Source organism: Carcharodon carcharias, chromosome 4, assembly GCF_017639515.1.
Source record: "Carcharodon carcharias isolate sCarCar2 chromosome 4, sCarCar2.pri, whole genome shotgun sequence".
In the NCBI taxonomy this organism is placed as follows: domain Eukaryota; kingdom Metazoa; phylum Chordata; class Chondrichthyes; order Lamniformes; family Lamnidae; genus Carcharodon; species Carcharodon carcharias.
Window position 1 is genome coordinate 100,351,908 of NC_054470.1, and position 14,882 is coordinate 100,366,789.

The 14,882-nt window shown below is 43.3% G+C and overlaps 1 protein-coding gene across 1 annotated transcript in view; it reads left to right on the forward strand.

The window, feature by feature from the left end:
• The window catches only part of dnah6 (dynein, axonemal, heavy chain 6), a 425,407-nt gene that overhangs the window by 224,089 nt on the left and 186,436 nt on the right, over positions 1-14,882 (forward strand). The window contains exons 46-47 of the mRNA XM_041185312.1: positions 10,482-10,713; positions 12,562-12,714. Of these exons, the coding sequence (XP_041041246.1) occupies positions 10,482-10,713; positions 12,562-12,714 (385 nt within the window). The remainder of the gene's footprint in view (positions 1-10,481; positions 10,714-12,561; positions 12,715-14,882) is intronic.

Consider the following 14,882-nt stretch of genomic DNA (forward strand, 5'->3'; position numbering starts at 1 on the left):
GTCGGGGTAGATGCTTCCTCTACCTGCTGCATATGTGTCCCAGTAGGTGCATTGGGGCATCCTGGGCTATCCCAGGAATCCCATTGGCAGGTGTAGCAAAACATTAATATTGGGTAATTTTAATTAACTCAAGCCAAGCTGAAATTAAAGTAATAAGAATATAGGAAACAGGAGCAACAAGCTCCAAAGTGTGCCATCTGGTCCCTTGAGCCTTCTCTGCTATGCAGTAAAATCATGGCTGATCATCCATCTCACTCCATGTGGCTATCCTATCCTCATATCCATCAATTTCCTTAGTATCCCTTAGCAACACGTGGTCAAGGTGTAGAGCGCTTCTTAGAATGCATCATGATTGTTTACTAGATTGGATTTTAGTTCAGTAGGGCACCAGGATGGAGCATTAGAGTGGAGATAAACAGAGTACAGAGGACTGAGTGTCAGACTATTAGAATAAAGAATTGGTCTGAAATAGAAGAGATCAGATGCCGGGGTGGGTGATAGTGGGTGCGGAAGGGAAATGTGAGTGCATGCACGTAAATGCCTGGAGCATGGTAAGTAAGGTTGGTGAGCTTCAGGCACAAGTAGCCAAATGGGATTATGACGTGGCAATAATAATGACCTGACTCAAACAAAGGGAGGAATGGCAACTTAACAGTCTTGGGTACATTGTAATTGAGAAAGATAGGGAAGGTGACAGTATTGATCAAAGAAACTGGTCCAGCACGAGAAAGGGATGATATACTTCAGGATTTAAATTCTTGGTTGCGAAGCACCTGTATTATTGGTGCTATGAGCGCCATGAGGTGTCCAAAATGGCATTTACACCAAGTGGGCACACTCTGGAGCTGGTTCACCAGATGCTATTTTGGTGAGCTTCTTAACGTGGACACTTGCAGAATAAGTAGATTGTGACATCAGTCAGAGTGTAACACTGATTTGACTCTAACAGTACTATATTTGACCTCATCAATCCAGCTAATCTCCTCCCTTAACCTTGCATAGCTGAACATGCATCAGCATCAGGAAGGACCCGTCTAGCCCCGCCAGCCCATAAGAACATAAGAAATAGGAACAGGAGTAGACCATTAGGCCCCTCAAGCCTGCTCCCTCATTCAATAAGATCATAGCTGATCTTCTTGTGTTTCAATTTCCACATTCCCATCTAACCCCGATAATCTTTGATTCCTTTGCCTAACAAGAATCTATCTACCTCTGCCTTAAAAATATTCAATGACCCTGCCTCCACCACCTTCTGAGGCAGAGAATTCCAAAGTCACGCAACCCTCTGAGAGAAAAAAACTTCTCTTCATCTCTGTCCTAAAAGGGCGACCCCTAATTTTAAAACACAACTCCCTATTTCTGGACTCATCCAAAAGAGGAAACATCCCTTTAACATCCACCTTATCAAGGCCATTCAGGATCTTGTATGCTTCAATCAAATCACCCCTCACTTTTCTAAACTCCAGTAGAAACAAGACCAGTCTGTCCAACCTTCCCTTATAAGACAACCCACTAATTCCAGGTATCAATCTAGTAAACCTTCTTTGAACCGCCTCCAATGCATTTATGTCCATCCTTAAATAGGAGACCAAAACTGCACATCGCATTCGAGGTGTAGTCTCACCAATGCCCTGTATAACTGCTGCATAACATCCTTACTTTGAAACATCCTTAACATCCATAACATCCTTGACGCAAGTTCTGTCGAAGGGTCATGAGGACTCGAAACGTCAACTCTTTTCTTCTCCGCCGATGCTGCCAGACCTGCTGAGTTTTTCCAGGTAATCCTGTTTTTGTTTTATCCTTACTTTTATGTTCAATCTCTCTTGTAATAAAGGATAGCATTCCATTAGCCTTCTTAATTATTTGCTGTACTTGCATACTAACTTTTTGTGACTCAAGTACTCGAACATCTAGATCCCTCTGCACCTCAGAATTATGCAGCTGTTCTCCATTTAAGTAATACTCTGCTTTTTTGTTCTTCCTGTCAAAGTGAACAACTTCACATTTTCCCACATTAAACTTCATTTGCCAGATCTTTGCCCACTCGCTCCACCTATCTATATCCATCTGCAACCTTCTCATGTCCCCTTCACATCATACCTTCCTACTTATCATTGTGTCATCTGCAAACTTAGCTACCGTGTCTTCACTCCTCTCATCTAAGTCATTGACGTAAATCGTAAAAAGTTCGGGCCCTGATATAGACCCCTATGGGACTCCACTTGTCATATCCTGCCAATCAGAAAAAGACCCATTTGTGCATACCCTCTGCTTTCTGCCAGCTAGCCAATCTTCTATCATGCTAATATATTACCCACTACACCATGCGCTTTTATTTTCCGTTATAATCTTTGATGTGGCACCTTATTAAATGCCTTCTGGAAATCTGAGTACATTATGTCTGCAGGCTCCCCTTTATCCACTGTACATGTTACTCCTTCCAAAAATTCCAATAATTTGGTTAAACATGATTTTCCCTTCACAAAACTATGCTGACCCTCCCTATTGCCTTGAGCTCTTCTAAGCGCCCAGCTATAACCTCCTTAATGATTGATTCTAATAACTTTCTCATGACAGACATCAAGCTAACTAGCCTATAGTTTCCTGTTTTATGCCTCACTCCCTTCTTGAATAGAGGGATTATATTTGCTACTTTCAAATCTGATGGAACCTTTCCAGAATCTAGCGAATTTTGGAAAATTAACACCAGCGCATGAACTACCTCATTAGTCACCTCTTTTAAGGTGCTAGGATGTGGTCCATCAGGACCTGGAGTCTTGCCAGCCTGCAGCTCCATCAATTTGCTCATTGCCATTACTCTAATGATTTCAATTTCACCAAATTCCTTTCTCCTGGAATGTTTTTTTGTCCTCTATAATGAACACAGAAGCAAAATATTTGTTAATTTTTTCCGCCATTTCTTATTATCTACTATTAACTCTCCACTGTCACTCTCTAGAGGACCAACACTCCCTTTACTTATTATTTTCCTTTGTAAATACCTGTAGAAACTCTTGCTATCCATTTTTACATTTCTAGCTAGCTTCCTCTCATACTCTAATTTCTTTCTCCTGATTAACCTTTTAGGCATTCTTTGCTGTTCTTTACATCCTGTCCAATCATCTGTCCTTCCACTCCCTATTTGAAGAAATCATGAACCATTTTCAGACTAGTCACTGATTGATTTTGACTGGTGTCTGTTCAGAGTTGGTAGATGTGTTTGGAAGTTTGCACTGTTACATGAATTTAGTTACGTCTACAGGGAGTGTTGTGGCATGTGGTGGAGGCCTTAGTTCTGACTTCAAGGGTTCTATTCACAAGTCGTGTTTCCAGTCACGTGTGTTGCAGTTTCTCTCTCATTTGGCCTGCGGCATGACAGAGTTGACACAGAGGAGGACAAGGTGCTTGAAGAGGGAGGAGGGGAATGGGGAGCAGGTCTCCAGCATGAGGGTATATCTACCCAGGATCTTCAGGGAGCAATTCTCCTATATCAACCTTAGTGAGGAACAATGTGTGAAATGTCTCCATTTCACTAAGGAGGTGCTTGTAGAAATCTGACACCTGTTGAAAACTGAGGATGGTATTGCCAACGGCGGCGTGGATGACCATCTCCTTGAACTTCTTCATGTCAGGCTCCTTCCAGGCTGGAGCTGCAAACAGAGCAGAATGCATTGCTTTTGCTTGGAGAGAAGAAGGAACTGAATAAATGGCTTTGCCAGGATTGTGGGCTTCTCTCATTGTGCAGTGTTCCATTGACAGTCCTTGACAGGGTAGGGTTGTTGCAGTGAGGGGAAGGGGCGAAAGCAAAAGGTGCATGCTTAGACCATCTACTGCTTGTATATCAGAAGAGATTTTTGGATTAGGGAGAAGTGTAATGCAAGAAGGAGAATTAGATTTGAGCATACCGACATCTTTGATAATTTCAGCCTCACTGCTGGCCACGGCCTGAGTAATGGCCAGTCCAGTGATGTCAGCACAGGTAAGGACATGGAGTTGTTTCTGTCCCCTGCTGATTAATTCCCGCTGCTTGTAGCTGTGTGCGGCCATGTCCTGCAAAGGATAGGGAGATATGTCAGTGAGTAGTACAATGTGTTTAGGGTGAGGTGGCTGTCATTGGCTGAATAGGTGAAGGTGTGTGCAAGGTGCAAGAGACAGGTGTGAGGCTTGCAACAGTATGAGGGTGAGGTGAGGCTATGAATGTGTGGTATGAGTTGTGATTGATAAAGATTGTTGGTAGGTGAATGATGGAGTCATAGTGAATTGAAAAGAGTTTGAGATGAATGGTGCCGTTGGTGCAGTATGGTATTTGAAGATGCATTCGCTGACCAATTGTGTGAGATCATTGAACTTGCAACACTATATTGTCCTCCTCAGGACTAGATTGTTGGCATTGAATGTGATGGTTACCTGTTGCCATGGCCTTCACAGTGTCTGTCTGGAAGATTTCCTGCTGCCCTGTGGATAGAGGGCCTCTCTTGTCTTGTCCTTCTCTTAAACCAAGGCTTCCAGTGCTGCGTCGGTATCCTTGGAGACAACTCTCACCCCTGGTGAGCCAAAGTGATTCTTCTTGCAGGTCACACATTTCCCCATCCACTTTCAGCAACTGCTCCAGTCAAAATGCAACTCCCCTCCCAGATGCAATCTGGCTTTAAGCAGTACAGCTTGGTTTGAACTTGTGCTAGCCTTTCTCAATTTTGCAACCCCATCCAGTTCAGGCATGCCACCACCCAACAAGCTGCTTAATGCTAGCTGTATGCTGCACTCATCAATGAACAGGCAGCACTAAGTTTCATGCTACCTTCACTGAAAGTAATAGGTGGAAACATTGAAGCATAGAAAATAGGAGCAGGAGAAAATAGGAGCAGGAATAGGTCATTTGGCCCTTCGAGCCTGCTCCGTCATTCAATATGTTTATGGATGATCCTCTTTCTTAATGCTGTACCCCTGCACTCTCCCCATACCCCTTGACACCTTTAGGGTCCAGAAATCTATCTATTTACTTCTTAAATATATTCAGTGACATGCCCTCCACAGCCTTTTGTGGTAGAGAATTCCATAGGTTCACCACCCTCTGAGTGATGAAGTTTCTCCTCATCTCAGTCCTAAATGGTCTACGCTGTATCCTGAGACTCTGACCCCTTGTTCTAGACCCCCCAACCAGAGGAAATATCATCCCTGAATCCAGTCTATCCATCCCTGTCAGAATTTTATGTTTCAGTGAGATCTCCTCTCATTCTTCCAAACTCCAGTGAATACAGGCCTAGTTGGCCCAATCTCTCCTCGTACGACAATCCTGCCATCCCAGGAATCAGCCTGATGAATCTTCACTGCATTCCCTCTATGGCAAGTATATCCTTTCTTAGGTAAGGAGACCAAAACTGCACACAATACTCCAGGTGTGGTTTCACCAAGGCCCTGTACAGCTGCAGTAAGACATCCTTGCTCCTGTACTCAAGTCCTCTCGCAATGAAGGCCAATGTACCATTTGCCTTCCGAACTGCTGGCTGCACCTGCATGCTTGATTTCAGCGATTGGTGTACAAGGACACGCAGGTCCCTTTGTACATCAACATTTCCCAATCGCTTACCATTTAAATAATACTCTGCCATTCTGTTTTTCCTACCAAAGTGGATAACTTCACATTCATCCACATTATACTGCATCTACCATGTATTTGCCCACTCACTCAACCTGCCTAACTCTCCTTGAAGCCACTTAATACCGTCCTCATCGCTCACATTCCCACCAATTTTCGTGTTGTCAGCAAACTTGGAAATATTACATTTGGTTCCCTCATCCAAATCATTGATATATATTGTGAATAGCTGGGGACCAAGCACTGATCCTTGCCGTACCCCACTAGTCACTGTCTGCCACTCCAAAAACAACCCATTTATTCTTACTCTCTGTTTCCTGTCTGCTAACCAATTCTCAATCCATGGCAATATATTACCCCCAAACCCATGTGCTTTAATTTTACACGCTAACCTCTTATGTGGGACTTCAGAACCTTTCTGAAAATCCGAATACACCACATCCACTGGTTGTCCCTCATCTATTCTGCTAGTTACATGCTCAAAGAACTCCAGTTGGTTTGTCAAACATAATTTCTCTTTCATAAGTCCATGTTGACTTTGTCTGATCCTGTCATTATTTTCTAAGTGTTATATTATCACATCCTTTGTAATAGACTCTAGCATTTTCCATACTACTGCCGGTAATTCATTGTTTTCTCCCTCCTTCCTTTTTAAAATAGCGGGGTTACATTTGCCACCCTCCAATCTGCCAGGACTGTTCCAGAAACTACAGAACGTTGGAAGATGACAACCAACACATCCACTATTTCCATGACCACCTCCTTTAGTACCCTGGGATGTAGATTATTGGGCCCTGGGGATTTATTGGCTTTCAGTTCCATTAATTTTTTCCAGCAATCCTAAATTTCCTTCAATTCCTCCTTCTCACTAGAACCTTGGTTCCCTAGTATTTCTGGGAAGTTATTTGTGTTTTCCTCCATGAAGACAGAACTAAAGTGGCTGTTTAATTACTGGGCCATTTCCTTGCTTTCTTTTATAAATTTGTCTGTTTCAGACTGTAAGGGACCTACATTTGTCTTCACAAATCTTTTTCTTCTTACATACTTACAGAAGCTTTTACTGTCTGCTTTTATGTTCATTGCAAGTTTACTCTCATACTCTATTTTTCCCCTCTTAATCAATCTCTTGCTCCTCCTTTGCTGAATTCTAAACTGCTCCCAATCCTCAGGCTTGCTGCTTTTTTTTAGCAACTTTACATGACTCCTTTTTGTATCTAATGTTGTCCTTAATTTCTCTTGTTAGCCATGGTTAGGCCGCTTTTCCTGTTGTGTTTTTACATCAGAAAGGAATGTATAACTGTTGCAATGTATACACTCATTCCTTAAATATTAGCCATTGTCTGTCCACTGTCATGCCTTTTAATGAAGTTCCCAAATCTATCTTAGCCAACTCCCCCCTCATATCTTTGTAGTTTCCTTTGTTAAGATTTAAGACCCTAGTTTCAGATCGTACTACTCCACTTTCCATCCTAATGAAGAACTCTATCATGTTGTGGTCACTGTTCCCTAAAGGACCTGGCACAACAAGGTTATTAATCAAACCTTTCTCATTGAGGGTTAATCATGCATTGTAGGTCAGAAGTGCCCATTTTCAGGCTTTATCAAATTTTGCAGCCTGAATTCATTTGGCGAGAATTAAAGAACAAGACAGAAGCTATTCCATTTCTGCTGAGTGAAATTTTGTGCCAAGACAGACACTAGGACTATTCATGCCTGCCAGCGTCAGGCATGTTCAGTGGTGTGAGCGGACAATATGGTGAGAAGGACAAAAATCAGTTTCACAACGTCATGAAGCCAGTTTGCGATCGTCTAATGGCGAGCTGCGTTCCCCACTGTCAAACTCCAGGAATCTCATTATAATATATCAGCATATCATTATAAGGCCAGTCCGCCAGACTCATTCCCTCCCTCCCCCCTCCTCCCCCCTCTCACCACTGGATCATCCGCCCACATTGGTTGGAAGACACGGTAACGTGATTCACCACAGCATATATAAAACGTGCACTTGACGGGCTGCACTTCACTCGGGACTTGAAGATTTGTTTGCCTATCTTGTGTCGGTCAGCACTCGGAGTCATCAGCGCCAGGCTTCACAGACAACACCACGTCACTTTTAGGGGGCCTCGCAGGTAGGTCTCCATCTGCCAGATCAACCATATATGGGTGGCTTTTCAATAGCTGCAGCTTTGGGCTTGTTAGTGGAAGGGGGCAAAGTGGCCTCAGGCATGGGAAGAGGCTGCAGAATGAGGACTATACTGAGGAAGGTGGGTATCCTGGGTGTGTGTGGGGGCACATATTGATCTGTGCAGGTGGCCTCCAAATGGTGAGGGCTGAGGAGGCAGTCTCCAGAGAGATGAGGCCAGATGGACGTGTGAGAGTGTGTATGTGAGAATGGTTGGTGATATCCCTTAAACTGTCAGTGAGTGAGGTGCCAGTGAATGTGTGATGGACTTGAGTGTGTGAGTTTAAAGGATGGGATGTTTTCCATACCCGGTCTGCATAGATGAGATCATTCATTCTTTATCTGCATTGGATGGCCAAGCTCTTCTGTACAATATTGGCACTGATCACCACTGCCATCACCTACCAAGCCGGAGTGGTAATGTAGCTGCCCCTCCTGCAGCCAGAGTAGGGGTAGAGGACAGCACAGTGGGCCTCCACAGCATCCAAAAGGTGCTTGAGAGCTGCAGTCTTCTTGCCTTTCGGGGCCATGTCTTCTTTGCTGCAGCCCTGGGGTGGAAGCACTGAGCATGGCTGTACCTTAATTGTGGTGCCAGGCGTGATGAAGCGGTGAGGTGATGGCGTGGCAGGTGAATTAGAGCCCGCCCACCTTTGAAGTGGCGTATATCCTGGAAATGCATAATTACTGCAACGGATTTGGGACAATACGGCTTGAAAAGCCACCATTGCAGCCGGCGGATAAAATGTTGTTTCACCCGCCTGCTACCACACTTAGTGCAAACCTGAGATGATTCCGCCCAGAGTTTCCTAAACTCAACCCTGTATGTGTTTTGCCAAAATTTCCCTTGGTGGATCATTATGTTAACTGTTTGATTGTTTGAAATTTTACTAATATATATAATAGTTTACAGAGAGGGCAAACCTGTTTGTACAAAGATATAAACACCAAGTCTATGCATTCATTCAGTTAGTGGTGCCGCTCCTGACTCACTGCCTCTCTATTGCCATCTCTCCAACTCACTGCCTCTCCAGCTCGCTGCCTCCTGCTCGTTGCTTCTCTAGCTCGCTGTCTCCCCCTCTCACCAGTTCTCCCAATTCGCTGCCTCTCCAGCTTGGCACCTCTCCCAACTCACTGCCACCTGCTCACTGCCTCTCCAGTCAGCGCCACTCCCGACTGCTGCCTTTCCAGTTTGGTGCATCTCCCACTCACTGCCTCTCCTGACTCACCACCTCTCCTGACTCACTGCCTTTCCCGACTCACTGCCTCTCCCGACTCACTGCCTTTCCCGACTCACTGCCTCTCCCGACTCACTGCCTCTCCCGACTCACTGCCTCTCCCGACTCGCCGCCTCTCCCGACTCACCGCCTCTCCCGACTCACTGCCTCTCCCGACTCACTGCCTCTCCTGACTCACTGTCTCTCCCGACTCGCTGCCTCTCCCGACTCACTGCCTCTCCCGACTCACTGCCTCTCCCGACTCACTTTCTCTCCCGACTCGCCGACTCACCGTCTCTCCCGACTCACTGCCTCTCCCAACTCACTGTCTCTCCCGACTCGCCGCCTCTCCCGACTCACTGCCTCTCTTGAACCTTTGCTTCCTTTCCAAACCCTCCCACCCGCCTTCCCTTCCAAAATCTCTCACCCGCCACCTCTCCCGACTTGCCAACATGCCTGCTGGCCGTTTCCATCCTGCTCACTGTCTCTCCTGCCTCTCCACTTGCCCCGTGAACTTTCCCACTCGCTACTCCTCCTGAGCATTTCTGATTCTGTAAACGCTTGCATCCCTGCTGCAATAACAACAGTCAAATTACAATTATCAAATTACAACAAAATGCACCCAAAACTAAATATCAGCACCCACTGAGCTCATGGTCTCTCAGAAAGTGCTCATGGGTTCGCAGCAAGTCCGACTCCTTAAATTGCAACTTCTTTTCTCTACCATCTGCCACTTTCAGAGCTCTCCCTCTTCCTGCAGCGTCCAGCCAAAAGCTGTTGCCACATAGCCTCAAGTGGAATCAGGCACCAGTGAAAATCCGGGCATTTGTGGTGTCACAGCTTCGTGAAGCATTGATTTATGAAGCAGCAGAGCACTCTGCATATGCCATGTGCACGGCGTTAATCAAGTACATGGCACTTGATGGGCTGGAGCATGGCTGTGCCTCTGCACAGCTTAAAAGGAACTTAAATCGTGATGGTCAGGAATCATGGAGCAAAGGGTCCTGGGATTATGAGTGGGTGAATCACAAAGCCTAGGATCGGGAGGGAAATCAGGGGACGAGGGAGCTGGGAGTGGGGAAGATCGGGGGTTGTGGCCTGGAACTGGGGGAGTCAGGGGTTTCTCTTCTGTTAACTCTGATTCTCTTCATTTGTACATGTGCCATGGAATTCTTCATTGTACATTAGGAGGTAATGAAAAATACACTCCTAAAACAATAGGACTAAGTTAAAGCTAGAATATTGTAAATACTTGTTTGTGCATATCAACTTTAAAATAGTTCATAAGGACTAAAACACACAAGGCAACTGTTAAAATTAGAGACTGGATAAGAATGTATAATATTGGGAAATTGCACGTACTACATCAAAGATTGGGGGCTGTGGTAGCATCTCACTACAGGTGTCATATCATTTTGTTAGTTTGAAGAAATTAGTGGTTGAAACTAAGGATGTTATCTAAGTTGATTCTGTGATGATCTTACAGAATTGCTCGCATGATTCGCCAAGAACGAGGAAATGCACTTCTAGTGGGTGTTGGAGGCACGGGCAAACAGTCCCTCACACGACTGGCTGCACACATGTGTAACTACAAGTGCTTTCAAATTGAACTTAGCCGTGGTTACAACTATGACTCGTTCCATGAGGACCTGAGAAAACTTTATAAATTGGCTGGAGTAGAGGACAAAGATACAGTCTTTCTCTTCACTGACACACAGGTATCGCTTTTGAAAATTCAGTAACTTTTGTTTCTCTCAACTGGTGAAGCTTTCAACATTCGTCATGAATCTTTGCCCTTAGTCTTACTTATAACACCCATCAATCTGGAAAATTCTCCTGGTAAGAAAAGAAATCAGGGGGTTTATATAAATATAAAATATTTTTAGAAAATTATAGTATTTTATATCAATTTAACAACATGACATTTTTAACAGCGATAGCTAAGTATTTCGCAGTTTGTTACTACAGTTGTCTGTTAATATTGATCTAGAGGAGGATACTGTGGGGGAATGTTAACTTTGTGATTTGCCAGGAGTGGAGGCCCAGCAGCATGCGAGCTTCTGGGTTTCCATGCATCTTTGGAGTTTTAAGTCTACAATGTACACTGACAAGTTCCCTGTACAGAAATCAGGTTGATTGACAGACTTTGCTTCGGAGAATGCTCCGAACGAGACCACAAGACCAGTTAAGTCCAATTCCTGACCCAAGTGATGGGGTTGGGGTTCCCAACTCTTGTTTCACCGAAATAAAAGCTGGAAAACAGGCAGTTGGAGCCAGCTTCTTTTATTTGGCCATTTATATCACCCATTTTAAAACTTTCCTTCATTTGTAGGATTGGGGCAAGGAAAGTTTGTAATTTGAGTCCTGCCTTGGCATTCCTATCTTATATACTGTAAGAGTAAGTTCAGTGTGCAGTGCTGCTATACAGCTAGAGAGTGAGACCACCTTCATTTACACCTGGTGAGTCCAGGGATCTCGATGTTTTCAGGGCACAGAAGATCTTTAGAGTAATTAGTGTGTGCCTAGCATGATGGTTATTGTCTAGAATTTCACAATCTGTATGTATAGGTCGCTCATGTACGACAAGCATGCAGTCAGTCTTGAAGCAAATGGTTGTTCCAAAGACATCTGTACTGCAGGAATGGCAGTCTGGACTTTTGGAATCCTGATATTTGATACAAAACTGTGGGCTTGGTCTTTTCCTGTGTCCAAGGGGAAGGTGCTGTTGCTTGCTGCATCAGTCACTTGTTTTTTGCAATGATCAGCTGCAGACTGACTGATCTTCTCACTGGTGCCTGGAAGTAACCTGAGGAGAGATTAATTTCAGAAGTGTACATCTAAGGTTTCAAGGTAAATGGACTGTCTTTACTCCAAAGTAAAACAGTATAAAAAGTGTTAGGTCGTTTTATTTTTTTCAGAGGGGCATGAGTAGCTCAAATAGTTTCTCCTAAGCTTACAATTTCCAATTGCTCAATTTATATCAACCTTTCCAACTCATCTTGGCAACCTGGAATTAAGAAAATGACTTTAGAAGGCTACTTTTGCTGCCATTCTCATAGGTCTTGCACTCCTAGCTCTAACCACAAAGTAGCCTTGCAGATTTTGCTGGGACAGATTTTTCTGAGCAAGAATCACTTGGCCTGTACCCAGGCCTAAAATGATCTCCAATTGTGTCCCTGTCATGAATGCATGTGCCTTTTCTGATATGCCAGGTGGCACACTTCCGGCCAGAAATCTTCCTGCCCACCATATTGAAAGTTTAGGAGGCTGTTTAGGAACAAAAAAAATGGTTGTTGGGCAACTGAATTTCTAGGCCATAGTATTTAGTTATATCTCTTTATTAGTTGTAATCTGCCACAAATGTGATATTATCATAGTGAGACATAGCCAGCACTAATACATTGTTTTACAATTAACAGACTCAAGATTCAAATCCTTTGGACATTGTTACCTAGAATGATTTGTGTTATGTCAGCTGTTAAATGCATTTCCTGCTTATGATTTTTTGGTTGGTATAATTACCAACACACATGAGATTGTGTTAATATATTATTGTTTTCTAACAGATTGTGGCAGAGGAGTTTCTAGAAGACATCAATAACATCCTCAACTCAGGAGAAGTTCCAAATTTGTTTGAGAAAGATGAGCTTGAGCAGGTCCTTGCTGCCACTCGCCCAAATGCTAAAGATGCTGGAATACCAGAAGGAAACAGAGATGAAGTAAGAACTAAAAAGCATTGATGTATACAGCCACTTTGGCCTATGCACATCATTTGGTAGGTGGAAGAAAAATGGAATTTCATGTTGTGGCTTAGAATAGTTGATCTGAATCTTTACTTTCCCTCTATGGTAAGTTTCTGATAACAGGATGACAACATGTGTTTGTCCCACAAGAAAGTTTAGAAGGCAATCTGAGATATTTTAGTACAATTTCTGTTGGCTAAATCACTTGCACAATGTTTCCCCCACAAGGCACAGGAATGAAATCGGATACTTTACATGCTAAATTGATGTGGGGGTATTTCTTGACAATATGATCTGACCTGAACACTGACAGTTGCAAAGGATAGGTATTGGTAGCTAGAATAGGAGGGATACCCTTGCAATGACACAAAATGGGGGTTGATTTCAATCTTGTCCACCCATCAGGCAGGTAGATGGTTAAAATTGATTGGGTAACTTCACCTGCTGATGTTCCTCCTGGATCCCATTGTCTTTTATTTTCAACTGCTCTTCTGAGTAGCTTGAAAAAACACCCACTTGAATCTGGGTATGTTATTCTTTTAATATGCAGCTCAGGGCCTGATGATATCAATGTGCCCTGAATACAATTACAATTCTGATTTAACACTGCACTCTGGCATTCTTCATAGATAAAGTCAAGTGGGAAGAGCATTGGAAGCAGAAGAAGCTATTCAAGCTGTGTGCCTTACTTTAGTTTGAGAGGCCAGGAGGAACTGGAAACTTCCTCCATGTGCACAGGAAAAGTTTAGGGCTCCCCTGCCCTGGATAATGGCCACACTATTTTTGTCACATGACCACCACATCTCTTACCCCTCCTGAAACACTGGTGCCCACACTTAAACACCAATGGATGGCCAATGGATCCAGATATCTGTAAGTCCACTTCTTGCATGTGGGTGCAAATCCCTCTGCCAACCCATACATTTGAGAGCCTATGTGAGTGTTTGCTTTAGCAAGAGGCTCTGGGCCAGATTTTTGTCGAGTATGGAAGCCTCCATGGACCTTTAAGAATAGCAGGTAGGACATGGATGCAGCAGTTCCGCCACCATTTTCATTGGAGAGGAGTTGGGGTGTGATTCACACAGATCAGAAACCCAAACTCAGCAGGGCCGTTTAAAATTAGTGATGAATTCAAACAGACCGCATTTTGGCTGTTCTGAGGGCCTTAATCTGCAGTGTTGAAGTTGCCAAATTGATGGAATAGATGTAAGGTCTGTTTAAATATCATGATCTGATGTTTCTTAAATCCACTGCTCTTTAAATTTGAAAACAAAACTTGCTCAAGTTTCAGTGAAAGTAAAAAAAAAAGTCTGCGGACTGCTTTGATTGACAGGCCATCTGGTGTATGTGAGAAAAAACATGAACATCTGTTCCACAGTTTAAATCGAGATCCTTGATGACATTTCCCAAGAGCTGTTATTATATCATTATGAATCCTTGGCTGAGTTTCAAAAGCTACAATTATCTCAGCATAGGGCTCTGAATTCACACTATGGCATTTTAAATATGCTATTAAAGGATTAAATATCTTTGATGTGACCACAGAATAGAAGTGTGTTTGTTTTATAGCAGACTGATCACTTGAGGAGCTATATCAAAGAACTTATTTACCTATGGGGTTTCTGTTATTTACAGTATCTTTTCCAATTTGTGGCTGTCCAGGATGAGAACAGTAATAAAAGAAACAATAAGCCAGATATCAATGACAAATTATAAAATTAGATGACCAAATTAAATCTAATAATTCATGTGCCAATACTGCCTTTGGTACATGAGCCGTGTTCCACATACTGTCATAGAGAGGAGTAGTGAAGATAAAACGGAAGATTTTCCTTCAGTTCCATTGAGATATTTAGTGGCTTCAGAGAATGTGTCAGTAGTTTAGCTTTGTCTCCTTAGATACCTTATTACATTTAACAAGTTTATTGAAGGTGTATGGAAGTCACTACTAAGAGGTAATACATCAGCTACAGCTTTCAATAAAATTCTTACTGGATAACATAAATCTATTGTAAAATACCAGTGAAGAATTTCTTATCAAGGATCAGAACTCAGAAATGCAGCAGTATTCAGTTGTTATCTGTGCTCTTTATGAGATTATATATTACCCTGACTCGGAACAATAATAAACTTTCTAGACCCAC